Source organism: Neoarius graeffei, chromosome 24, assembly GCF_027579695.1.
Source record: "Neoarius graeffei isolate fNeoGra1 chromosome 24, fNeoGra1.pri, whole genome shotgun sequence".
Taxonomy (NCBI): Eukaryota; Metazoa; Chordata; class Actinopteri; order Siluriformes; family Ariidae; genus Neoarius; species Neoarius graeffei.
Genome location: NC_083592.1, coordinates 42,083,031 through 42,108,940, shown reverse-complemented (window position 1 = coordinate 42,108,940; position 25,910 = coordinate 42,083,031). Strand labels below are relative to the sequence as shown.

The 25,910-nt window shown below is 42.1% G+C and overlaps 1 protein-coding gene and 1 long non-coding RNA gene across 2 annotated transcripts in view; one reads left to right on the top strand and one right to left on the bottom strand.

Annotated features, from left to right (window-relative positions):
• Window positions 1-6,953, bottom strand: part of LOC132872437 (uncharacterized) — a 49,907-nt gene extending 42,954 nt beyond the window's left edge. The window contains exons 1-2 of the long non-coding RNA XR_009651440.1: window positions 6,864-6,953; window positions 2,081-2,123 (exon numbers count right to left, since the gene is read on the bottom strand). This is a non-coding gene — a long non-coding RNA (uncharacterized LOC132872437). The remainder of the gene's footprint in view (window positions 1-2,080; window positions 2,124-6,863) is intronic.
• cds1 (CDP-diacylglycerol synthase (phosphatidate cytidylyltransferase) 1) overlaps window positions 6,111-25,910 on the top strand; it is an 82,251-nt gene continuing 62,451 nt past the window's right edge. The window contains exon 1 of the mRNA XM_060907261.1: window positions 6,111-6,432. Coding sequence (XP_060763244.1) covers window positions 6,361-6,432 — 72 coding nt within the window. The 5' untranslated portion in view covers window positions 6,111-6,360. The remainder of the gene's footprint in view (window positions 6,433-25,910) is intronic.

The following is a 25,910-nucleotide window of genomic DNA, read 5'->3' as shown; positions in this document are numbered from 1 at the left end:
CATATCTGTGAGTGGCAAAAGTAAGTGAACCTCTAGGGTTGGCAGTTGATTTGAAAGTGAAATTAGAGTCAGGTGTTTTCAATCAATGGGATGACAATCAGGTGTGAGTGGGCACCCTGTTTTATTTAAAGAACAGGGATCTATCAAAGTCTGATCTTCACAACACGTGTTTGTGGAAGTGTATCATGGCACGAACAAAGGAGATTTCTGAGGACCTCAGAAAAAGCGTTGTTGATGCTCATCAGGCTGGAAAAGGTTACAAAACCATCTCTAAAGAGTTTGGACTCCACCGATCCACAGTCAGACAGATTGTGTACAAATGGAGGAAATTGAAGATCATTGTTATCCTCCCCAGGAGTGGTCGACCAACAAAGATCACGCCAAGAACAAGGCGTGTAATAGTCGGCGAGGTCACAAAGGACCCCAGGGTAACTTCTAAGCAACTGAAGGCCTCTCTCACATTGGCTAATGTTAATGTTCATGAGTCCACCATCAGGAGAACGCTGAACAACAATGGTGTGCATGGCAGGGTTGCAAGGAGAAAGCCACTGCTCTCCAAAAAGAACATTGCTGCTTGTCTGCAGTTTGCTAAAGATCACATGGACAAGCCAGAAGGCTATTGGAAAAATGTTTTGTGGACGGATGAGACCAAAATAGAATTTTGTGGTTTAAATGAGAAGCGTTATGTTTGGAGAAAGGAAGCCACTGCATTCCAGCATAAGAACCTTATCCCATCTGTGAAACATGGTGGTGGTAGTATCATGGTTTGGGCCTGTTTTGCTGCATCTGGGCCAGGACGGCTTGCCATCATTGATGGAACAATGAATTCTGAATTATACCAGCGAATTCTAAAAGAAAACGTCAGGACATCTGTCCATGAGCTGAATCTCAAGAGAAGGTGGGTCATGCAGCAAGACAACGACCCTAAGCACACAAGTCGTTCTACCAAAGAATGGTTAAAGAAGAATAAAGTTCATGTTTTGGAATGGCCAAGTCAAAGTCCTGACCTTAATCCAATGGAAATGTTGTGGAAGGACCTGAAGCGAGCAGTTATTGCTGCACAAGGGGGTCAAACCAGATAGTGAAAGCAATACTTTTCACATACTTTTGCCACTCACAGATATGTAATATTGGATCATTTTCCTCAATAAATAAATGACCAAGTATAATATTTGTGTCTCATTTGTTTAACTGGGTTCTCTTTATCTACTTTTAGGACTTGTGTGAAAATCTGATGTTTTAGGTCATATTTATGCAGAAATATAGAAAATTCTAAAGGGTTCACACACTTTCAAGCACCACTGTAAACTATTATTAATATAACTTGGATTTTCACAGAAAGACACAAATGAGATGAGTATCTGAGAGGGGAAAAAAAAAAAAAAGTGATTTTCACATTACGTCTGACATCAACACCAGTCCATACCATGAGAATCAGGATAATCATCATAATCATTCCAAAAATCCATCCATCCATCCATCCATTACCGTTTATCTTGTGTAGGGTCGCGGGCAAGCTGGAGCCCATCCCAGCTGACTATGAGCGAGAGGCGGGGTACACCCTGGACAAGTCGCCCATAGTCAGCTGGGATAGGCTCCAGCTTGCCCGCGACCCTGCACAGGATAAGCGATTACAGATAATGGATGGATTTCTCTTAATGTGCAGTTTTATTGTATTAGTACCAATGTGTGCTCAACTTCTCATGTGAACAGCTGCACTGGAAAATAGTTAACGTGTTCAATACTAATGTCCATCACTGTACGAGGAATTCTCATACTGATGAAACCGTTTTGGATAGTTTGAGATTTTTAATTTTCTTTCTTAGTTTGGTATTTTCTTTCAGTGTAAGAAACCATTTTCTTTCTCCCAGCACTCCCCAGCTGGTAAAGATGGTCTGTCAGTTTGACCAGGTCAGCCTGTTTTAGTAACTGGTAGCTGAACAGACCAAACTGGATTTTTCAGCAGGCTTGGAGGGGGTATAGTTTGGTTCCCAGTGAAATGTACAGGTTTTAAAGGAGACATACCTTCCCCCCATGTTGTTTTTGAAATATGATCTGTTGATGTGACTTGCAGACTTACTGGACCTTTCAAAGTGGACTGTTACCTTCCCAGACTTTAATGGCTATGGAAAGAAAATAGGCAGAAAGAACAGGTTGGTTACAAAAGTGCATGCTTCTTATGTAGAATCTCCTCTCATTTTTATCCCTTATTAACATATAACCACCCTTAGCATTTTGAATCAAGAAAATGGAGCCATCTACCCAATTATTCAGCAAATGATACCTGGAAGGAACAAGTGGAGATGTTGGGGAGAAAACACAAGTGTCCACAAGGGTTTCATTTTCCTCTTCATCCATGTAAAAGCTGTAATCCTGGTGCAGAAGCCATTGCTTACTGTACCTTTCATACCCTTTTTCAACCAACAAGAAACGAGTTCTTGAACTCGTTCTATTCAGGATTCTTTGAACCATGGTGCCAGCTAGTGAACCAGTTCATGTTTTCACCAGTCAGTCATCAAGGGTGCATCACGAATGGAGGGCGTTTCACAATGTGAGTAAACAGTAGTCGGAAGACATCAGAGTGCATTGATTACAGGCATTCAGCAGACGCTCAAATCCAGAACAATGTACCTGGAGAGCCATCGGGGGTTGGGAGCCTTGCTCAAGGGTACCTCAGCCATTCCTGCTGGTCCAGGGAATCAACCTGGCGACCTTTTGGTCCCAAAGCTGCTTCTCTTACCTCTAGGCCATGGCTTCTCCCTGCAGGCCTTTGTTCGGTTATTGCAGATATTTGTTTTCAGTCCATTTTTTTTCTAAAAATGCATCCTTTTCCATTGTGTTCTCCATTACTGCACTCCACCTCCTTTCCAAACTAATAAACACGCCCACAGATGTCCTCGTGGTTCGTGCTGGAAAAAAAACAGTTGTATTTTGGGTGCAACCAGGAACCAACTTTTCAGGGTCTGAACCAATTCATTTTTGGTCGAAATGCTCTGAAGGGTTCAAAAGTTGGTGCACAAACAAGAGCAGAACCTTCATCATCGTCTTTAAGGTTTTATGGCAATTGGCAAACCAACTTAAAGGTACATTAGCGCCACCGACTGGGCTGGAGTGTGGAACAGGAGATATAAGGGAGGGAAGAAAAAAACAACAACCAAAAAAAAAAACACCTTTATATTCTTTTAGCCAATTCTGAATCTTTCAGAAATTTGATAACGTAATAATACATCTGACTGAATAAACCAGGTAACGTGAAATTGTGATGATTAACCATTCTGAGAGATTTATAAAGCTTATTTCTTACAGTGAAATATTACATGCTCTACTGATTCCGGATGGCTGCAGTATTCACAATTTTTATAATAGGGTGTTTGCCTATTTTGAAGAACAGAACCTGTTGGTTAAAAAGGGGGTTTGTTTGTTTATTTGATCTGTAACCGCTTATCCCGTGCAGGGTCACAGGGGGCAAGCTGGAACCTATCCCAGCTGACCATGGGTGAGAGGTAGGGTACACCCTGGACAAGTTGCCAGCTCATCGCAGGGCTGACACACACACACACAAACAACCATTCACACTCACGGTCAATTTTGGACTGTGGGAGGAAATCCACGCAGACAACATGCAAACTCCACACAGAAAGGCCCTCATCGGCTGCTGGGTTCAAACCCAGGACCTTCTTGCTGTGAGGCAACAGTGCTAACCACTACACCAACGTGCTGCCTGAAAATGCGGTATCTGAGTTTAGCTACAGTTCCACACCTGTTGGAGAGGGTGTGGCTAACAGAGCTCTGTTTAAAAAAAAAAAGCGTTAGCCAGTCAGAGCGAAACTAATTACATATCCATCCATTATCTGTAGCTGCTTATCCTGTCCTACAGGGTCACAGCCTATCCCAGCTGACTACGGGCGAAAGGCGGGATACACTCTGGACAAGTCGCCAGGTCATCACAGAACTGACACACAGACAACTATTCACACTCACATTCACACCTACGGTCAATTTAGAGTCACCAGTTAACCTAACCTGCATGTCTTTGGACTGTGGGGGAAACCGGAGCACCCGGAGGAAACCCACGCATACACGGCGAGAACATGCAAACTCCGCACAGAAAGACTGGGCTTGAACGCAGGACCTTCTTGCTGTGAGGCGACAGTGCTGCCTGAAAATGGGGTATCTGAGTTTATCTACACTTCCACACCTGTTGGAGAGGGTGTGGCTAACAGAGCTCTGTTTAAAAAAAGTGTTAGCCAATCAGAGCGAAACTAATTATATATCCATCCCTTATCTCTAGCCGCTTTATCCTGTTCTACAGGGTCGCAGGCAAGCTGAAGCCTATCCCAGCTGACTACGGGCGAAAGGCGGGGTACACCCTGGACAAGTCGCCAGGTCATCACAGGGCTGACACATAGACACAGACAACCATTCACACTCACATTCACACCTACGCTCAATTTAGAGTCACCAGTTAACCTAACCTGCATGTCTTTGGACTGTGGGGGAAACCCACGCGGACACGGGGAGAACATGCAAACTCCACACAGAAAGACTGGGCTCGAACGCAGGATCTTCTTGCTGTAAAGGCCTCTGCATGCTCTTGCGACAAGGCTTTCACAGATAGCTTTTCGCAGACAGTTGTAATTTATCGTTGAGCGGGGAGTAATAGGCGTGCGCGATGTTATTCACCGCCACAACGCAAGGGGGCGCGAAGTCGCGAAATCGCTAGGAGTAGTTGGTGGGTGTGGTTAGTGGAGTGTTTATCCTCTGGTTCCTTATAATGACTAGAACTGGAGTCGTATAGATGTACGTACTTCCTCACTTCCTCGATCAACCGCTCTTCGTGCTGCTCCATCTTTGCTTGTGTTTTTAAAAATGGTGGTCGTGAAAACAAAACAAACCGGGAAAGTAGGGAAGCGGAAGTGCGTGTACAGCGGATGTAGAGTGGACCAATCAGAGCCCTCTTGTCTGCGACGCTGTCTGCGAGGCTTCTGCGGTGGTCACAATTTTTGGGAGGTGCGCGCAGAGCGTCTGCGAAGGTGGGGGGGCTACGCAGACGCTGTCTGTGATGCCATCTGCAAGGACTGCGTTGTCAGCATAAATTGGCCCTAAGGTGACAGTGCTGCCTAAAAATGGGGTATCTGAGGCCAAGTTTACATTAGACCGTATCAGCGGATCATCAGATTAACGTTTTTAAAACGATTAGTGTGCACACAGCAACACCAATACACGGATACGCTCGGCTCCGCAGGCATCCTGTGCTCCAAATCACTCCGCCCTGAACAGCGAGTGCCCTCTGGAGGGTGCGCACTCCGGCCCTGTGCAGCTCACAGAGCGCGCGAGTGAAGCGCACGAGCAGTGATTCGGGACTGAGCCGCTGTGTGTGTGATCCCAGCGCATATCACTTACCACTTGCAAGTGGAAGGATGGCAAGCCTAAAGACCATCATAACTACACAATGGGCAGTATTTGCATCAGTATTTGCAGTATTTTCATACTTTTATACTCTTTAATGAAAGGTGATACAAGGCGGAAGTCCGCGCCGTTTTTCAGCAGTCGCGTCACATGACCAACGCCAGCGAATCAGGAAGGTGGATGTCACAGTGACGTTGTCCAATGACGATGCCAGCTAGAGCTCAGCACAGCGTATCCGCGTATTCTCAATGTTTACACAGCACCGGACCAGACACGATCTGGATTGAATACGTGGACGCTGGCGGATTCCCGTTTCCCGGCGTTTTAATGTAAACGGACAGTGCATCCGCGAAGAAAACGAGACAGATACGGTCTAATGTAAACTTGGCCTAAGTTTAGCTACACTTCCACACCTGTTGGAGAGGGTGTGGCTAAAAAAAAAAAAAAAAAAAAAACAAGTGTTAGCCAATCAGAGCGAAACTAATTACATATGTTAATATTTAAAAACACAGCTGGGGGGGTTTCATACTGTGCTGAAACAGCATAAGGTTAAAAAAGAAGTAGTAGTAGTAAGGAGTTTGTTTTGAAAAAAAAAAAAAAAGCATCTCAGGGAATAAAATAAAATAAAATAATTGCAAAGTGCATGGCATTACCTCTCTGAAGTGGATTAAGGATGTAAACACTCTTGACCAATCTGGCAACCTTGTGTGTGTGTGAGAGAGACAGAGAGAGCTGCTGCAGTGACACAGAGCTGCGGATATAAACAAATGCACGCATTCTATCATTTCGAGTCTCTTCCAGACCTTCTGAGGGTTTCCCGAACCTCTTCACCTGCTGTTTGCTTTCTTCCTGGTCCATGTTGGTGAAAAGAACCCTCTGTTAGGAGCTGACATTTATTAAACCGTGTATTTTGAACTCCTGCTGTATGTTTGAGGTAGAAATAAGGAGGCAATGACCGAGCTGAGGAAGCGCGGAGGAGGAGCAGCAGGAGAACCTGACAGCACGGATAATATCAGCGATAAGGTACCGCACACCGAGTTTCACTCGCTATATCTCTGCCTTGGAGCTTTCTTTTCCGATGCCTTTGCCCTTTCAGAGCTCTCTAGCCTCAGCCCAGTAAAGCCTGCAAGCTCACCGGCGGTCTTGAAGGCTTGTTTAGCAGGCAGGCTAACACAACTCACCGGCTCTGTGGTACAGCAAATGAATTAGCGAGCTAGCTTTTACTCAAGAGGACTAGCACAAGGATAGCTGCTGTTTACATTAAACACAGGAATAAACTTGTTTATTTACCTCACAGGTATCACTTATCGAGCAAGAGGAAGGCATTTTAGCTGAGTAATTGGTTATCTGAGATTTAAATTAGCTTGTAAATTGAGCAAGGTAATGCTAATCCGGCATTAAGTATTTTCTATATGTAGCGGTTTGTTTGTTTGTTTGTAAATAACTATACTGACGTTTTCTGAAGACAAGAAGAAATCACAGGTGTTGTTTTGCTTCATTTCCTGCAGCCCATAATGTTTCCATCTCTTCAGGGGGAAGTAGCTAAAACAAGCTAGCTTTAAAAGTCGCCAGATGACGTCATATATATATATAGATATATCAATTTGCATACTCGTTCATATTCATTATGATCACTGACGTAGCAAATTCCAAATAAGGTTACAGGAAGGAAGATGTTCACTTATGCCGCTTTTCCATTACCAACGCGGCTGAGCGGGGCTGTTGGAGTTGCATTTCGACTACAACCGTGCTGGCTGGAAGTGGGTGGACACATTGGGTGGAGTTAGCGAAAGTGGGTGGACGTCACGTGATGTCGTTAGGCGGCGCAAACAGTGACATCAGTGATCTTTTAAGCGGTAGTCTTACGACCCGGATAGTAAACAGTAAACATGGAGGACATGGAGTCGTTAGTGTTGCTGGTCTTGGTGTCACCGATGACGCCAACAGATACTGGCAAGAGCGTATAGATGAGGCGAGGCGCATAAGGCTAAAGAAATTCTCGTAATTCTTCTTCTTCCGGGTTTACAGTGTTTACAGATCCCAGCGTGCTCGCGGGGCGTGTGGGCGTGTGAGGACACTCCTCCTCACCAATCAGTGCACAGGGGAGTGTCTGCTCACGCCCCTAGCCCCACTCGGCTCGGTTTGGCTAGCTTCAGCCCCACTCCAAAACCGTGCGAGTTTTGGGTGCTGAGTAGGGCTGAAGCGAGCTGAGTCGTGCTGCTCTGAGGTAGTCGAAACGCGAGCCGTGTCGGGCTGAAGTGAGCTGAAAAAGGGTAGTGGAAAAGGGCCATTAGAATGTTCGTATTGACCCATCCCACGTGATGTCACGACAAATGCGGCTGCCATTTTGGACATGAACTACCAGTAGTCTACCACAGCCAACAACGAGGAACGACGGCGAAGCATCGACAGGAATATAGCCATCAAAGGAAGTTTTTCCTTTCAGCAAGACTTCCATCATGCCATTATATTGTTGTGCACCTGGATGTAGTAACCATCAACACACAAGGCAAGATTTATCATTTTATCGGATCCTGTTAAAACGAGTGTAACATTTTAACAGTCATCCAAATGACTGAACGTAAACATTGCTATAGTAACATACTAGCTACTATGTTGTTGACATTAGCTAGTGCTAACAGCTAGCTGCTAGTACACTGCTACAACACAGACACCGACCCTAATAATACAGTTCTTGGTCATTGCCTGGTAACAGCAAATTTATAACGGGCCATGTCTCAACAGACTAAGAAGTTATTTCAATGACGACAACATTTTGTTTATCCTGAGGACCGACATTAAATGAAAATGTGAACAAACCTTAGCTGTAATAAGATGGCGACCACCGGCTCCAGGGACGACCCGCTGATGTAGGCATGTTACCCAGCCTGACACAAAATATTTGTAGGCATCCAAACTCTTATACGCTTTCAGATCAATACCTGTGTATGGCGATGGGTTTTTAACGACATAGGTATACAGATCATGTGGGCCGAAGTCAGGTAAAGACGAGGGCTTCGTGTACTTCCAAACGTCAGTGAACAATCCTGGTGGAAGCAGGTAAACGTCGTTCTCTAAGCCTGCTAACCTCAATTTTTGCAAATACCTCTCCCTCTGCTCGCCCTGTAAATGCCCTACGTCGCTGGATAGTGAAGGTGTTTTCTGCATCTCGCTCCTTTTTCTTTTATGTTTTTCGTTTGTCGTCTTCCTCGCATTCAAACCGATTCGAACCGAAGTCCACTTCATGTCCAAAATGGCGGTCGCGTTTACGAAGGTCACGTGAGTGGGAAGGGTCAATAGGTAATCGTATGAGGCCGAGTAAAGTTAAGGATTAAAGTGGATATTCTGCAGTCCCCCCCAGGATTCCGCGGGCCTTTTTTGTGATTGCTCCGGGCTAAAATGTCTGATGTTGCGGGGGGTTTTCCAAAAAATTGCGATGAAAGTTGCGGTGTTTATTTTTTTGTTGCGATTACATTGCGGGAGGAAGTGGAAGTTGCGAGAAATTGTTGTCTCTTTTTGTGATTAAAATTGAGTGATATGTTAAATATTAAGTTATTACTGAAAAACTATTGATTAAAAAAAAACAAAGACACTGAGAAATGGTCCTATAAACAACTTTACCGATATAAAAGATTACCAGGGCTACAAAAATGCAGAAAAATAGGCTTTACTTCTCCAAATGCACCTGTTGGTTCAAAAGTTAAAGTGCAGAGAACCTCACAGCACAACATGAAGTTCCCTTAAAATATAATATAAATGCCTCAGCTTTCATGTAAGAAAAAAAACCTATTAATACTAGTACTGTGTGCAGGCAGTCTCTCCTGAAGACTAAATTAAGCAATAATTATAAACTAATAAAATAAATGGCTCAGGCTTCATAGAAGAAAAAAAAAACAATTTGAACAGAATCTCACAGTATGATGCTGAAGCTGCCTAAACAATGGAAAATAAAATACCATTTTGGCAAAAATGTTGGCATCCATTAATTTCTTGTATTAAGTAAAAAAATAATGTAAAGTGCACACAGTGCTTCACTGTAAACATAACACACTTTCAGTAACAGAATTTAAGCCTATATAAACACTGACTCGCACATGCAGTGTTGCCAGATACTGCTGACGTTTTCCAGCCCAAAATATGTTCAAAAACCGCCCAATCTGGCAACACTGCGCACATGCTGCTTCTCTTGAACGTATACACGGAAGTAAGGCGGAAGGTAGTTTGTTGACGACACCTCAAGATGACGCCAACGATTGGTCAAATTTGCGGGAAAGTTGCGGTGATTGGCTATAATTGCAACACCGCCCTGAATTCGCGGGGATTGGTTGAATTTGCGTTGAAGTTGCAAATCGCGAAATCCTGGAGGGTCTGAATCTGGACCAATTTCTTTTTTTTTATATGAAAGAATGTCCATTTACACACTCATCCAGAAGGGTAATTTTGCACAAGGCCATCTGTCTACAACCGACTAGTGGCCTAGTGGTAGCGTGTCTGCCTCTCGATCGGGAGATCATGAGTTCTACTTGCGGTCGGGTCATACCAAAGACCATCATAAAAATGGTACGTACTACCATCTGGCAAGGCACGCTGCAATACAGATGCGAGTGGGGAGTTAAACTCTCGTGGTTACCAGAGGACACGCCCCCCACTGTAACCCTAGCTATGTAATAGGCGAGAGGCAGAGGGCTGCAGAAACGGAGATCGGCGCCGCCCAATGTGCCACATGGCGTAGGAAGGACTTTAACTTTTAACCATCTGTCTACAGCAGAAAAAAATAAAATAACAAAACGCGTCTGGAAAAATCCCAATGGAGTCTGGAGCCAGATTATACAACAGTCCTATTGAAGAAATTAATGTTGAGTAAGTGACATTTCAGACACAGTGTGGCCAAAAGTTCTGTTTATTTTTGCTTCGCGAGCAGAAATCGATCCCGAAATAGCCGCATTAACTTTATAGCCTGTTGGCTTCCTGGCTAGCTAGCTCACATTGATTTGATTGATTGATTTTATACCACATTCCTCTGGTAAAACTGGCATCCCTTCTTCTGTTTACTGGTTCGGGGGGGTGCTGGATGAGGATGGTCACCTGCAGGACCCCTTCCTGCGGCTCCTATTACAGAGCATTTGGACCTGAACAAACAGTTAAAGGAGTCCAGTGTTGTAGCCGAGTCACTAAATCTCAAGTCCAAGTCATTAAAGACAATTTCGAGTCCAACACAAGCCTCGCTATCAACAGGGTAAATAACATGAGAGAGGGTTAAAGTGCATATTCTGGACCCATTTTGTGGGTTTTTTTATATGAAAGAATGTCCGTTTACACACTCATCCAGAAGGGTAATTTTGCACAAGGCCATCTGTCTACAGCAGAAAAAAATAAAATAACAAAACGCATCTGGAAAAATCCCAAGGGAGTCTGGAGCCAGATTCGTGACGTTATCTGCGGAAGCGCCAGCAGGCTGCGCGAGCTTTGCGCAGTTTCAGTGCGCAGCCTGTGTAGACCAAGCGCTCCCATTTCTCTCTCATTGTCCGGTCTTTTGGAAAACGATGAGTACTAATCCCATCAAGATTGGTGTTGCTACACCCTCCTACGATACATCTGTTAACCATTTTAATAATTACGCGATAACGTTGAAGAAATTTGCAGAAAACCACCAGGTCGTTTTCTCATAAACAAACCAGCGCTGACGTAGGATTCAGAGGGAGGCGTCCCGCACGCGACGTCACGAAAATCAATGTTTGCCGGGAAATCCAAATGCCAAGTTTTTTCAGAGACGGACCAATTCGCCTCAAATGGCTTGATTTCAACTGAATCTTTCTGGTATTGCGCAAGGTAAAAAAATTGCAGAGAATGCAAAATGTTACAGATATTTGACCAAAGTTTAATATAAAATAGGAGAATTCCATTGATCTTGCTCCTGAATTTACCCGTGATATCACTTTAATTTCACAAGTGATTTCGAAGTTTTGCAACTCAGGCAATTTAAAAACTTCGAAATCACGAGTGAAATTGATCCTTTAATTTTACGAGGAACCATACCATGGTTTTCCCCAAAGCGTTTTATCGTATCGGGCCCGATATGCTTGCTCTGCCTGCTGATACGCTTCGTCGCTTTAGTTAAAAATCCGATACGCTTAGATTTATACCGATACGTTAAATTTCCTACCCACAAGTAACTAGATACATAGGAGAGCAAATAACAGATCCATTTACATATTGATTGATATTTGTGTTAAACAAGCGGCCTTTTTTTCAATGTTTGTGTTGATTCTGTCAAAGTAATATGTCCGCGTGGTATGATGTAAACAAACTGTAATCTGTTTGCTATGTCAAGATCACGTGTTCAAACCGTCCAATAAAAATATAGAAAGAAAACGTCAGACATCCCGGAATTTTCCGATTCATCATAAGCGATCTCATTGGCTGCCGATGTTGTTCCCCACCAGACGGACAAAGCCGACTCATTTTAATAAGCTAGGAGAAGACTCGCTGGACAAATTAATCCACATCAGCATGGATGACAGCGAGATGGACTATGAGAGCGCTGCCCAACATTGGGCCAAGCAAAAGCCAAGGAGAATTCATCTGCTTTAAAGGAGTAGAAAACTTAATTCATTAGTTTGGGTTTGCAGAAAGATTACGTACTTATAAACACTCTCACGAAGTGAAGTTGTCCAAATGTGTCAAATACAGCACAATTTCAAATAACAATCATAAGCATTTTTGGCAGTGTGATGCCACTGGGATCCATTTAACAAAAGAAGGCTCCGGATTATTCTGTTGTTAAAGGGTCACAGTGACATCACACTGTCAAATATGCTCATCATTATTATTCGCAATTATGCTACATTTGACACTTATAAACAAATTCATGAAGAGAATGTGTTTATAAGTACATAATCTTTCTGCAAACTTAAATGTAGGAATGAAGTTTTCTTTTCCTTTAAATATATTTTAATCTTAAGCTAGTCCATTTAATAAAGTGCCAAAATTTAAACTTTATAATAAGCAGTCGCCTTACTTTTCTTTTCAGTGCATCTTCGTTATACATATATTATGGTAATTGCATCCGAAACATTCTAAATCATTACAGTTATAGTAATACAGCAACTTATTTTAAGGTGGCAGGTCTTAGGTTCAGATCCCTTTGTGATCAACAGGAGGTCATGATGATCAATTCTCTTCATTGGATTGCATAAGATGGAGCAAACCACTGGTCATATTTTCATGCACATTTTTGTTACAACACTACTTGCTCATAGGTAATTAAGGGATCCCTGTAGATTGAAAATCTATCATATACCTCAGTAATCTATAACAAAACAGTTTAACTTGCATGTTGAAGTTGAAATTTCAAATGTGTATACATTAATGTTATTTAGGTCAGAAATCATTGAAACACTGGTAAAATCTATCCTATAATCATGTATCTAAAACCTCTCAGAGACCCTGAAAATGCACCTGGGAGCATCTATTTTCAAAATATTTTCCAGGGGAGCATGCCCCCCCACCCCCTAGTTTCGCTTCGCACCTTCGGCGCTCACTTTCACACTGTTGGCGCTCAATTGTCTGTGTATTATCATGCCAGAATTTAGGACTTTAATTTTTTTCTGGGGAAAACACTGCATACGATTACTTGTTTATAATATATAGGGCCAAATTCATACTTTGGGAGCCATTCAAGTTCACAACATTTGTCATTCACATTTTTTGAAACAATCAGGGCGCAAGACTATCTTGCGTGTTTGAATCAGTCTCTAAAGCGTCTTTCATCATGACACAGCGACACAACACGAGGATTTTGAAAGTGGTTTACAAAATTTTATTGGAACTTCCTTACAAAAGCTGATTGCTAAATGCAAGAAAACTCTGTGCTTGATCTAAAAGGAATTACAAATACCATTCATCATTATAAATGTAACCAAGCAACGAACTAGCCAATAGCATTTCAGAAATACGGCCCCGTGTTAAGGAAGAAAGCCCTCCTTGATTGACCAATCAGAATTGAGTAATTTGGCCCTATGTATTATAATCAGGGCTTTGAACCAGTATTTTTTTCCTATTGGTTCGTTCCGAACAGAAATGGAATTTTAACGTTTACGGTTTTGGGTTCCACCATTAAATAGACGTTCCCGAACCGGTTAGAACAAAAAAATTTCGTTCCCGGAACGGTTAATTACATTCCCTGTCAGCTGTTTAACAAATGGCTATAAAATTATGTCTCTGTCTCATCCAGCTTAAGCCAAATGTAGGCTAATTCTATTACAACCTTCATTAAATAAGACAAGAAACAATTCAAAACAATTATTATTTCAAATGTTGGCGATTTGGATTCTCAGTATGTCTTCCCATCTACACAAACAGAAAAAGTGCCAAAAATGAAAGAGAATTCGTTTAGTGTGTTACCAAAGGCTAGTCAGGCCCTATGCATTGATAGGCTAACAGAGGTTAACGTCATTTAATGTTCGCGAGCCTCTCATTAACGTGGACAAATATATTGATATCGTGTTTGAAACTGACATTTTCGAATAACGATAGACTGCAATATTTACCTCTTATTTAAGATGTGGAGACGTGATAGTAGTCCACCCTCCCGCTCTCTCCATTCAGTCAGCGAACGTCACACAGGAAGTGAACCCCAGCAGGTCATAGAAACTTGCGCAGGAGAAGAATGACTTTTTTATTTGTAGGCTACGGAAACTTTGAGGAACGAAATAAAAACCGGTATTAACCGGTTACCATTATTTTTAATAAGCGTTTCTGTTCCAGAACATAAAAAAATAATAAAGTTTCTGGTTTCGTTTCTGTTCCATGTGAAATAGAAAAAGTTCCCGGTTTTCGTTTTCGTTCCTTGAACCGGTTCAAAGCCCTGATTATAATAACAATTATTCACTGAAATTGGTCGGTCCGTATTGTGAAATACCGTGACCGAGGTCTTGAAAATGCCTTGGTCAGTATTTTCAAGACCTCAGTCACGGTATTTCACGATACGGGCCGACCTTAAAGGCCCCGTCACGCTTATTCAGAATTAGCAGGAATCAAGCAGAACCAGCCAGAATGAATTTTTTTTTAAAAATCGTGCCACATTCAGGCGGGAATTTCAAACTGACCAACATTCTTACAGCTTTGTAAGAACGCCATTTAAATACTTAGAATGCGCTTCGAACCCGCCTTGAATGATTCTTGCACATTTCAGGTGTATTAGCTTTTGAATGTAGTTGGAACACAGTAGGAATACCTAGAATGCAGTAAGAATATTAAGAATACACTTTGAATGCCGTATGAGTGCGGTTCGATTGTTGCCCGAATACCACCCGAAGTCTGGTCCGAAGGTGCCTCGAATGCTGTACGAATTCATCTCAAATGCAGTCAGAACGCTCCCGGAATAGCCGCTGAATATGTTTTGAACGTCTAAGAATTCAAAGAGAATGCAGCTTGAATACTTAATGTACTTCGAATATCCCGGAATATACAAAGAATTTTCATTCTGACGGCATTCCGGCTCATTCGAGGCACATTCGGGACGTACTGGCAGGATTTGAAGTGGCTTGCCATTTCGATTTTTCCCTCGAACGCGATCAGAATGTTTCGAATGCTGTTGGGATGCCGTAAGAATATTTAGAATGCAGTCAGAATGCAGTTAGAATACACTTCGAATGCCGTTCGATATTCCTCCTCTTCGAATGCACCTCGAATGTTTTGAGCATGAGCAAAACATTCAGGCCAGCCACAAGAATGGGCCCGAATGTTTGGAATGCACTTCGAATATCACGGAATATACGATGAATTTTCATTCCGACGGCATTCTGGCTCATTCCGCCTCTAGTGTGACTACTCTATAAGCTGGTAAATAATATATATATATTTTTTCTTTACCAAATTCTAACAGAAAATGAGAGCGCCTGAAAGGGAAACCATATTTAGAACAAACCTGCTACAAGCTCGTTTTCGGCTTTCTCCTGAAACGTTTTATTTCATCTCATCAGGGTAGTAAAACTCGCTTTTGCTGTGAAGACTGTCGTTATTGCGATCCATGCTGTAAAATTAATGCTATTATACTGAGAAATGCAAAAATAAATGTTGACAAAAAATTGCGACTATGTTTGTTGTTGTTGTGAATGAACGAGTTGCCAAAGGTCCGTAACCAGGGTCCGGATCATAGGATTCCAGACCGCTTGCAAGCCAATCATATGCGGCAAAATGTAGGTTTTTTTTCCTGCCATGGAAGTGCACTTGTATACCGAGGAGGAAGCCATTTGCATTACAGCTGTGAATGAGGATTCAAAATGGCAGCTCTGCTCGGTTTTCCCTTTTGGGCGCTCTCGTTTTCTGTTAGAATTTGGGAAAGAAAAAAATAAATATATTATTTACCAGCTTAAGGTCGGTCCGTATGGTGAAATACCATGACCTCGGTCCAGAGGGCCTCGCTCAGTACTTTCAAGACCTCGGTCACGGTATTTCACCATACGGACCTCCCAGCTGGTAAATAACATATATTTATTATATGGCACGAGCTCCATCCATCCTTCCATTATCTGTAGGCAGATTCTACCGTAACTGGATCCATTAACCACTTGCCCACAAAATAAGAAATTTTTCTTGTCCTTTTTTCAGTGAGGTAATATTTTCAAGATTGAAAATATGGTATTTGGTCTTCTTTCATTTAAAAATACACTGAGTATATCAATAAAAGATTTTTAAAGAATAAAGTTCTATTTCTTTGACATATCTGACAGACATAACTCCCATTTTAAAAATCACTTTCATTATCCCTGTTGCTATCGTCAGTGAATTTCTGTCAGATGACCTGACGATAGACTCGGCCATTATGGATCTTTGGTAGTTATCGTGTGGAAGCAGGCTTTATCATTTTTGGGTGTCAACAGATAGAGTTGAAATAGATTAACAGCAAAAAAACTATTTCGTTCACGAGAGAAGCCCGCAGTTATTTTTAAAAAATGCTATCGTCAGTCTGTCAGTCAGATGCACCTGACGACAGCAAAATTCAAGCCCTCACCACGCACATGTCGACTGACGCAAAGAGGAAATTCTACTGCGCGTGATTTTTGTGACAGCAGACATTTACTTCCGGGCAAGACTTGGAGTTCTGACAGCTAGATTTCATCAAATAAATCAAGGTAAGATTTTCAGTCAGCTATCCTGATGATAGAAACATTGAGAATATATTTGTGCATTCATATTTAAATTTTTCTGGAGGAAAACTATCGTAAGTTGAGATAAATCAGAGCCACTTGCGACCCTTTCAGCCGACAGGCCATTTCAATGTGTTATTTCCCCGCGAAAGTGACCCAGTCGTGTCTATCGTCACTGTTCTGACAATTATTGTTGATATTTCAATTTTGAAAATAAATTTTATCTTTTTTATTTCAATATTTTATTTTATTATTTGGTTCTAGTGATGAGGTATTTAATATTATTACTAAATTTGTCAGATTAATAATGTAAGAAACAGTTTTGTTGCTATTGTCATCTAGAGTGTCTGTCAGAATATGATGGTAGACGTTAGTTTGTCTGTCAGATTTTGATGATAGAAACCGATGTGTTTCTATTGTCATTTAGCATGTCTGTCATGTCAGGCTTTTATTAATTCGTTACCAGGACTACTGTCCTAAAATTTACTGTGAATGTCCAAGACCCCAAATGCTACTAGAAAAACTTAATAGAATGATCAAAATAATCAATTCAGCAATTTAAGGAGATGGGACTTAACTGGCCTCTGTTATGGTAGAATCTGCCTGTAGCCGCTTATCCTGTTCTACAGCTGGAGCCTATCCCAGCTGACTACGGGCGAGAGGCGGGGTACACCCTGGACAAGTCGCCAGGTTATCGCAGGACTGACACAGAGACAACCAACCATTCACACTCGTATTCACACCTACTGTACGGTCAATTTTGAAAACAGCCGAAAGAGAAATGAGTCACCAAGTTATTCAAGGAATGAGCAACAAGGAGCATTCAGAAACCGCTAACCACTAACAGAAATTCAGTTTTGAAACCGCTAGCTGTTTATTCTGCATGTATGACTCAACTATGTTAAAAATATGGCATTACTGAAAGCAGCATCGTGCTTGATTATAATGACAGTCTGTTTTAATTTTAGAAATAAAAAAGCCAAATAATAAACTCCTTATTAACCTTGTAGGCTTGGTCCGTACTGTCAAGATCTCGGTCTGATATTTTCCTGAAAGACCAAGCAACGAGGTTAATAAGGAGTTAATAATAACCGAGACGAAGTTGAGGTTCACTGATATTCACTGAGCCTGAGGCGAATAATTGTTTTAGTATAAATACACAGGTGATTTTATTTTTAAAAAATTATATAAAAAGAAATCATTTTATTTCAGTCTTCAAAAGCGGCATGCAGATTTAATAAAGATGGACGCAGGCTTGTCACCGATCTGTGGTGAGTCACATAAAATACTTTGTTTTGACATAGATAAAATAAATCCCAATTCCATCTTACCTTTGAATAGTTTTAGACCAAACTCCGTCGCATCTTTAGTGCTTTTAGGAACAGGATTTTCTTTCATCATTTGTAATTCTTCCTCACTTACGGTGGCAAAGTGACTGGCCACCGTTTTGCCGAGTCGCTCGAGGTGATTATCGAGAAACAGTCTGAATTTCTTGACCAATCGGCGTACACGATTTTTTTTGTAATCACTTCTGTATTTATACTAAAACCGAATAGAGTTTTATCAGAATAGAAAATAACAGGTTGTTTTTTCTTATTTCTTTTTCAAAGAATTTTTTCTTGAAATTCTCTTTACGTCCTGACAGCAATTAATAAATGAATACAATAAAATGCTCTGACAATAAAAAGGGGGGGAAAAAAGTCATCTGTGGTCATCACAGGACAGTAAAAATCACATCCGGTCATTTCATTCGGTCTGAATTCAGTCCAAATGAAATGATTGGATGGCTTACCTGCCTGTCTACCTACCTTCCTACCTTTTACGTGACCAGTCTTCAACAAGGCGAGGCAGACGTATTGCTAAAGCTAGCGAGCTAGTCAAAAACTGTAAGTACTAACAATAGGCATGTTCATTGTTTACATTCATTATGATAATGTTAGGTGTTATAGGACGTGAGGTAGTTGGATATGACGACGATGTGCTACGCTCCTCTCCCCAACACTCGCTCCCTCTCATGGACTCGTCTTCGGGCAGTAATCAGGCAGTGTACGTTCATGTGTTCTTTAGAGATGTGGGATTTTTCTTTTGGATACTTTCAAAATCTAGTCTTCTCTTGCTGGTTTCTCCAAAGAAGTCATCTTTGGTTATGGCACCATGAACAAAACTTTTACGTCTTTACACAATACTAAACTTTCTATCAGGGACGCAGATGAAAAGAAGTGGCCATGAAGGAAAACGTTTACTCGCTTTTAGTTTGAGTGAAATATAACATCTCCAAAACGAGAGAGGTGAGAGGGCAAGGCAAACAGTGATCAGTGATTGGTCGTTAGGGACTATTGACTACACGACACGCAGTACGTTTACATGCACATCCAAATCGAGCTGCTGTCGGCAATCGAGCTAAGGGTCCCAGCAGGGGTGCCAGAGAAATCCAATCCTACATGCACACAAGGCAATCGAGCTATTGTGTGAGGTACGTTGTGCACCCGAGCCACAGGTGGCGCTACACGCCCCATCGTGTTGGTACACTTCCGGTTGTCGTCATGAAGAAGAGCTATTCAAGAGCAGTGTTGCCAGATTGGGCGGTTTTAAGTGCATTTTGGCGGGTTTTGAACATATTTTGAGCTGGAAAACGTCAGCAGTATCTGGCAACATTGTTCAAGAGTATAAGCAGTTATCAATTCCGTGTTCACAAGAAGAGAGTTTGTATGTACAAACAGAAGTGTTCCTAATAAAATGGGCACTAAGTTGAAGTTGATCTGAAGTGTCATGCCGACCAAGGCTGTTTTTTTTTTTTTTTTTCCCCCGACCGAGGCTGTTGTGTTTCCCGCTTGTGGTCTCGTCACTTCCGGAAGGGGCAGTGCTGAAGTAAGTAGCTGGACTACGTAGCTCGATAGGGTATACATGCACTAAGTAGCTCGGCAAAAATCGCATAATCTAGGTCGTGTAGCTTGGTTAGGTCGTGTAGCTCGGTTCGGTTCAATTTCAGCCGAGCTAAGGTGTTTCCATGGCATTTAGAACTTCGATTTCAGTCGAGCAACGGCAGAAATTCGATTTTCTCTATGTGCATGTAAACGCACTGACAGTCAGGCGTTACACACTGCTGGTGGAGTTGAGTGCATGTGCTTTATAAACTCGTATATAACAACAGAGTGACTGTGGTGTGAGTTGAAGAACCGTATCAAGTTCAAAACCGTCACTAACGTGTGCTGAAAAAGTCTCTAAAGGGGTCTAAGAAGTCACCAATCTAGCGACAGAGTGTCTAAGTTGGCAAGACTGGTAAGAACATGGAAATGGGTGATACGACTTGATATTTCGACACCACTGAAGACAAGAAACGACACTAAAACGCTGCTTGAGTCCATCGTTCAAAGCAGACTAGGATATAACCTCCTACAGTCATGACCGTATGTAAAGAATAAAACACTTCAGGGTGTGCTGTTTTTGAAAACAATCCACACCTCATATACTAAAAAGTCTAAAGTCCTTCCTGCGCTATTGGGTGCATTGGACGGCACCGATCTTCATTTCCACAGCCCTTGGCTTCTCACCTGTACAGCTAGGGTTACAGTGGGGGGGCTAGTCCTCTGGTAACCGCAACTCCCTGCTCACATCTGTATTGCAGCGTGCCTTGCCAGACAGCAGTAGGTACCATTTTTATGATGGTCTTTGGTATGACCGCGAGTGGAACTCCTATACTACAGCAAGTATTCTTTATTTATTTTTATTAATTAAAGAAAGATGTCATATATTTATCTGTTTATAGTGACGCTTGGTGTTGTGAAATGTCCATGAAACAAGTTACTACTTTCAAGTTAAGTTACTCTGATACTGGAGACTCATTATATTAAATGCCTCGTCAAAGAAAACTTCACCGTATCAACCGTTACACCTGCAGAGACGGCAGCAGGAAGTTTTGGATTGGGGGGGGGCATGATGTCTTGCACGCCAAATCCAGGGGAGTCCGGGGGCATGCCGTCCCGGGAAATTTTGGAATTTTTAACCCTCTAAAATGCTATTTCCTGCATTTTGAGAGGCAAATTTTAGTGGCGTAAAGCTAAGTTTAATGTCTCTATTAGAGTACATTTCATCCATGTATTGTTTTCTATATGAAACAGAACCAATAATACTATAACGTAATTACGTCTACTTGGTATCGTTGAGAGGATAACACCCTCTTAACGTGGGTTTGGTACTTTCTACTGTGTTTACATGTGAGCAAATACACATACAACGTTCAAATGTACTTTGCTTAAAGGGGTACCAAATATAATGTATACAGTTGCTGATGTGACAAAGTAACGTATTCTTAAGTATTCTATCAAATTTATATACTAGAAAACAACGAAATATCTTGGCAATTGTAAATATAATAGTCGGTACGCTAAACGGCACAAGAGTCGCCATTTTTAAAAGACCGTGACGTCAGCCCTACCCACTGCACTAGGAGAGAAGCGTGTAATCATGGCGTCGGGCGCATCAAGTGAAAGCGACAGCTCTGTCGAATCATACGAAGAGATCCCGCAAGACACACTGCAAGCAGGCTATGGCTTAGAAGGGTACCAGTTTGAACCTAGGAGAGGTACTCTCGACTCCGGTGATGACGAAATAAGAGAAGAAAGCTCGGATGACGGCGAGGATGAGACTGATGCTGACCATGGGCATGGCGAGCGTGGGGCAGAGTGTCTGCGTGCAGGTGACACGGCGTGGTGCTTGTGCGGAAAATGTAACGTGGAGTTGCTCACGAGTCCAGCAGAATTTATTTGCTGCAATGAGATAGGCGCCACCTGTGGACTTGCAAAATCGTCGCAAGAGGCAGAAACAGGTATTTCACACGTGCTATTCCCAACCTCAATGAGCCAACACAACTGGGCACATACATACGTCATGAGTGTTACGCAGAGAAAATGAACGTGCATTCTGATTGGATAAAATTAATATCATGGCGGGCTGTTCAAACTGCGGAAATAGTTTGCTCGAGCTACTTTCAAAACACTAACTTTCCAACCTTAGAACAAAAAACTTTTGTAAGTCTTGAATAAGGTTCGTTAATGTGTGTTTTATTGTTATATTTACTCTATATATTGCCCTCTGTTCCCCTTTAATTGAAGGAACCAAAGTAGTGCATTGTCTCGTCATTGAAAGGCGAGAAGGCAGCAGCAATAGGGGTCAAGTCCATGGTGTCCACGATATCTTTATGTACCGGTACATGTAACAGTGTACAGTTTCCCTTAGTTTTCTCGTGGACCACCCACCCACCCAACTTGCACAAAAACAAAACGCGAGGAAATTGGTCCTCAGTGTCCTTGTTGAATTAAAGAGCTAATAGATTTATATACCTGCTCAGCTACGTGGTATAAAGCAAGAGCATTTCTGTCTTTCCTTTAGTCTTCAGTGTGGGTAAACAGTCATTTCTTGGTTTGTGAAATTTGACTTGGGACGTTAAAAAAAAATTTATACTGAAAACTTACCTCGTTATCATCAAGCAACTTCAGTGCCTTTGTCGAGCCCAAAAAGTTTGCAACGGAAACTTGTCTGAAACTCCTCTTCATACTGATTTTCAGTGAGTGGTTGGGCAGCAAGCGAATTCATGGAGATCGAGAGCAGCAAGTTTTTGGGCGTCCAAAACTGCTTGTACGCCTTCTGAACGCTGTCTAGCCGTCCGGACAGGACACGAGTTATCAGTCAGATACAAATGTAGCGACACTGTCATAGCCTTGCTATCAATGGCCCATACTCTTTGGCCTCTGCTTTTCTTCATTTTGCCTCTAAATGTTCCTTTACCAACCAGATGAACAAATCTTGAGTTTGAGCCCGATCTGTCAAATAGTTTAAGTTACGGACATTATTTTTGGAGGAGGGTAGGGAGTTTAGTATTGAATGAAATAACTCTGGAAATGTGAACTTTTCTATGTCTCTAGACTCACAGGTAGAGATCATACAAGCTTTGAAGCAGCTTGGGTCCACTATAACACGGCCATGTTCGGAAACCCAATAATCATGCTCAAATTAACTGCAAGGACCCTATTTTATTTATTTATTTTTTCTGCTGAAAATCCACCCTAGTGGTTTTGTTCATTGCCAGTTAGGCTACATCCACACGACAACGAGATTTTTTTTTTTAATATCGCGTCCACATGGGCAACGGATCAGTAAAATATCAGGTTCATATGGCAACGCTTGCTGAAAACGATGCAATACACATGCCACACCTCTACGTGCGCTGTAAGATGGTCCCATCGGAGACACCAGAACAATAGAAGTAGGACGCATGCGCATAACCCCTTCTTCTGTAGCATCAGCCACATAAAGTTTTGATTATTAATCAGTAGCATAAAATAGTATCTATTGTCTAAGACACTTATTTATATTTCATATTAAAACGTCTATGTAAATTAATACATAGAAAGCCTGGCCAGGCGCTGAACGTTCTTCTGCCTTCTCTTTAAGAGAAATTCAGGGCGAGCATGAGCCTAGGTTCTTCCCTGTCACTGCCACACGCGCACACCTTCTCACTCCCTGTCCTATGGCTATAGTCCCTTTAAATCACGTGCTCGTTTTTTGAATGGAGACGCGGAAAGAGGAATGAACGGGTGTAGATGGAAGCCGGTACGCCAACATTCTGAGATCCTCCAGAATTCTTTAATGGTCCGGAATAAATTGAATGCTACACGTTGATGGATTACTTTGTTCTTCTACGCCCTTTTTGAGGAATGTATTGTCGGACTTAAACCAACATCTGAAGAGGTGAGATCGCTCCTTTTTTTTCCCTATTTTTGCTGGTGGGATTGTTTTTTTTTTGGAAAGCGCACGGGCGGTGCGCGGTTTGGTTATACTGCTTCCACAGTGTTTGGACTAAAGACTCTGCCCTAAGGGCTATTCTCTCTCTCTCTCTCTCTCTCACACACTTTGCACCATTACACAATAATTATTCACAGTGAAAATATTTTGTAAGCGCGTTTCATGAACCAAGTTATAGGATTTGTTGACAACTCGCATCGAGTTCATTACACTTCTACCCTGTGTGAAGCACTGACAGTCATGTGGTTATGACATCATCGTAAACAAATCCGTTCTACTCATCCAGACGACTTCGCAACGGTGCCGTTGCCAGATTTTTCCACTCTGGAACCCGTTCTCAAAAGATTTCGTTTTGGGGCACCCAAAATGCCGGTGCCGTGTGGACGCCAGGCCGAAACGATAAACAATTTTATCAGATTCACCTGAATCCGTTGCCGTGTGGACAGGGCCTTAGACAGTCTGACAACAATTTGTTGTCCCCTCCAAATGGTTAAATAAGTGATTTGGGGTGATGTTCAGGGGCTGGAACTCAACGTTACATTAATGGCATTTAGCAGATGCTCTTACCCAGAGCAGCCTGGAGAGCAGTTAGGGGTTAGGCGCCTTGCTCAAGGGCACTTCAGCCAGTCCTGCTGCTCCAGGGAATCAAACCAACAACCTTTTGGACCCAAAGCTGCTTCTCTAACCATTAGACCATGGCTTCCTTCTATGGGTATAAAATACTGAACGTTTTAATGGTTTCATTTGGGAGTACGTGACATGATCTGTTCAAAGGTAAAATATTTTAGAAATATCTTGTTTTTGACTCCCCTCAGCTTTCAGGCAAGACCTCTTGTAGAATTTATTGGATTTGGCATGGAATGTTTTCTCGAGCTTTTTTTTTTCTCCAGAAAAAGCAGCATGCAGTGTGCAAATGCATACTCATTTAACCAAAATTTTGTTCCGTAAGCATCCTGATCCATAATCAAGGATCCAAATAAAGCTCTCTATATAGCTTATATAAAATACAATGGAGACAGGTTCAAGGTGCCTCCTGGGAAGATCACAATCTAAAAACGGTCTGAGGCGAAGATCTGAAACTCGCGCTGTCGCCTCTGATTGCGTGGCGTAACCGTGTCGCACTGTGTAGCAATAAAGTCACAGGATCCTATTTTGTCAGTCATGTGTAACGCTGTTTCTCCACATCTGTTCCAGTCTTGTGTGAAACTAATCTGTATGCAAGTTTAACCAAATACCGAGTCATAACTTTAACACCACATTAGGTTATGATCAAAGATGAAGGCAGCAACGTATAACAAGGTGGAGACGAATGCAAAAAACGTGGTTGCTTTTTCTTTTTTTCATAAACTAGTTTAGATGAATTTGCATGTGTTTTTATTGTCTTGATACCGAGATATACTTTGCATGCAGTCTAAAGGCTTTTTGTTGAGGTTTACAGCTTTGGCAACATCATATTTAAAATTATATTTCAAATTACTCCATCCATCCATTATCTGTAGCCGCTTATCCTGTTCAGGGTCGCGGGCAAGCTGGAGCCTATCCCAGCTAACTACGGGCGAGAGACGGGGTACACCCTGGACAAGTCACCAGATCATCGCAGGGCTGACACACATGCTGTGTTCACACTTATACCGGTACGAAAGTGGTATAACTGTATCGATACAAAGTACCGTATTTTCTGGACTATAAGCCGCTACTTTTTTCCTAGGTTTTGAACCATGCGGCTTATACAAAGGTGCGGCTATTCTGTGGATTTTTCTTCCACCGCTAGGGGCGCTCTAACCGGAAGTAGAATCAAAAATAAGATGGACGAAAAATCAATGCAAAGAAGAATTAGCAAATCTTTAGCAGATAGAACACGCACGACAAATTACTAACTGGTAATTATTTTCAAATCCAGCGAAGATGATTAAAGTGACTTGTGGTTTCAAACACAGGAGAAATGAAGGTAAATAAATACCGGTTATTTTCTCTTGGTTCTGTTCCGTTTTAATCAGCAAAGTTGCTGCCGTGTTAAAAGGCACTGTTCGGAAAGAATCTGTTCAGGTACATACATGTACATTTACAGTACAAAATCGTTCTGTACATGCAGTAAATATCTAATTTTTCAACATAGATATCTGCGGCTTATAGCCCGGTGCGGCTTGTATATCTTTTTTTTTTTTTTTAAATAGAGCGGATGCGGCTTATATACAGGTGCGCTCTATAGTCCAGAAAATACGGTATACCGGTACAGTTTAGTGCATCTGTCCACACTAGCGAGAAATGTTTGCGGTTTTCTTTGCGTGTGCGAAATGTTTCCGTGGTTACCGAGTAACTTCCTTCCGAGAATATGGCGGATGAAACAACGTGTGTGTGCTTTTTGTTGTCAATGTACAGTCTGTATTTCTGGTGGTCATTTATTCAGTCGAAGCGTATAAAATGCACGAGGCAGTTGAGAAAGAAACAAAGAAAACGAATCTCCCTTTCTCCCCCCTCGCTTTCTCCCTCTTCCCTTCTCTTTCTCTCCCTTTTCCCCTCTTCCTCCTTTCTTCCTCCCTCATTTTCCCC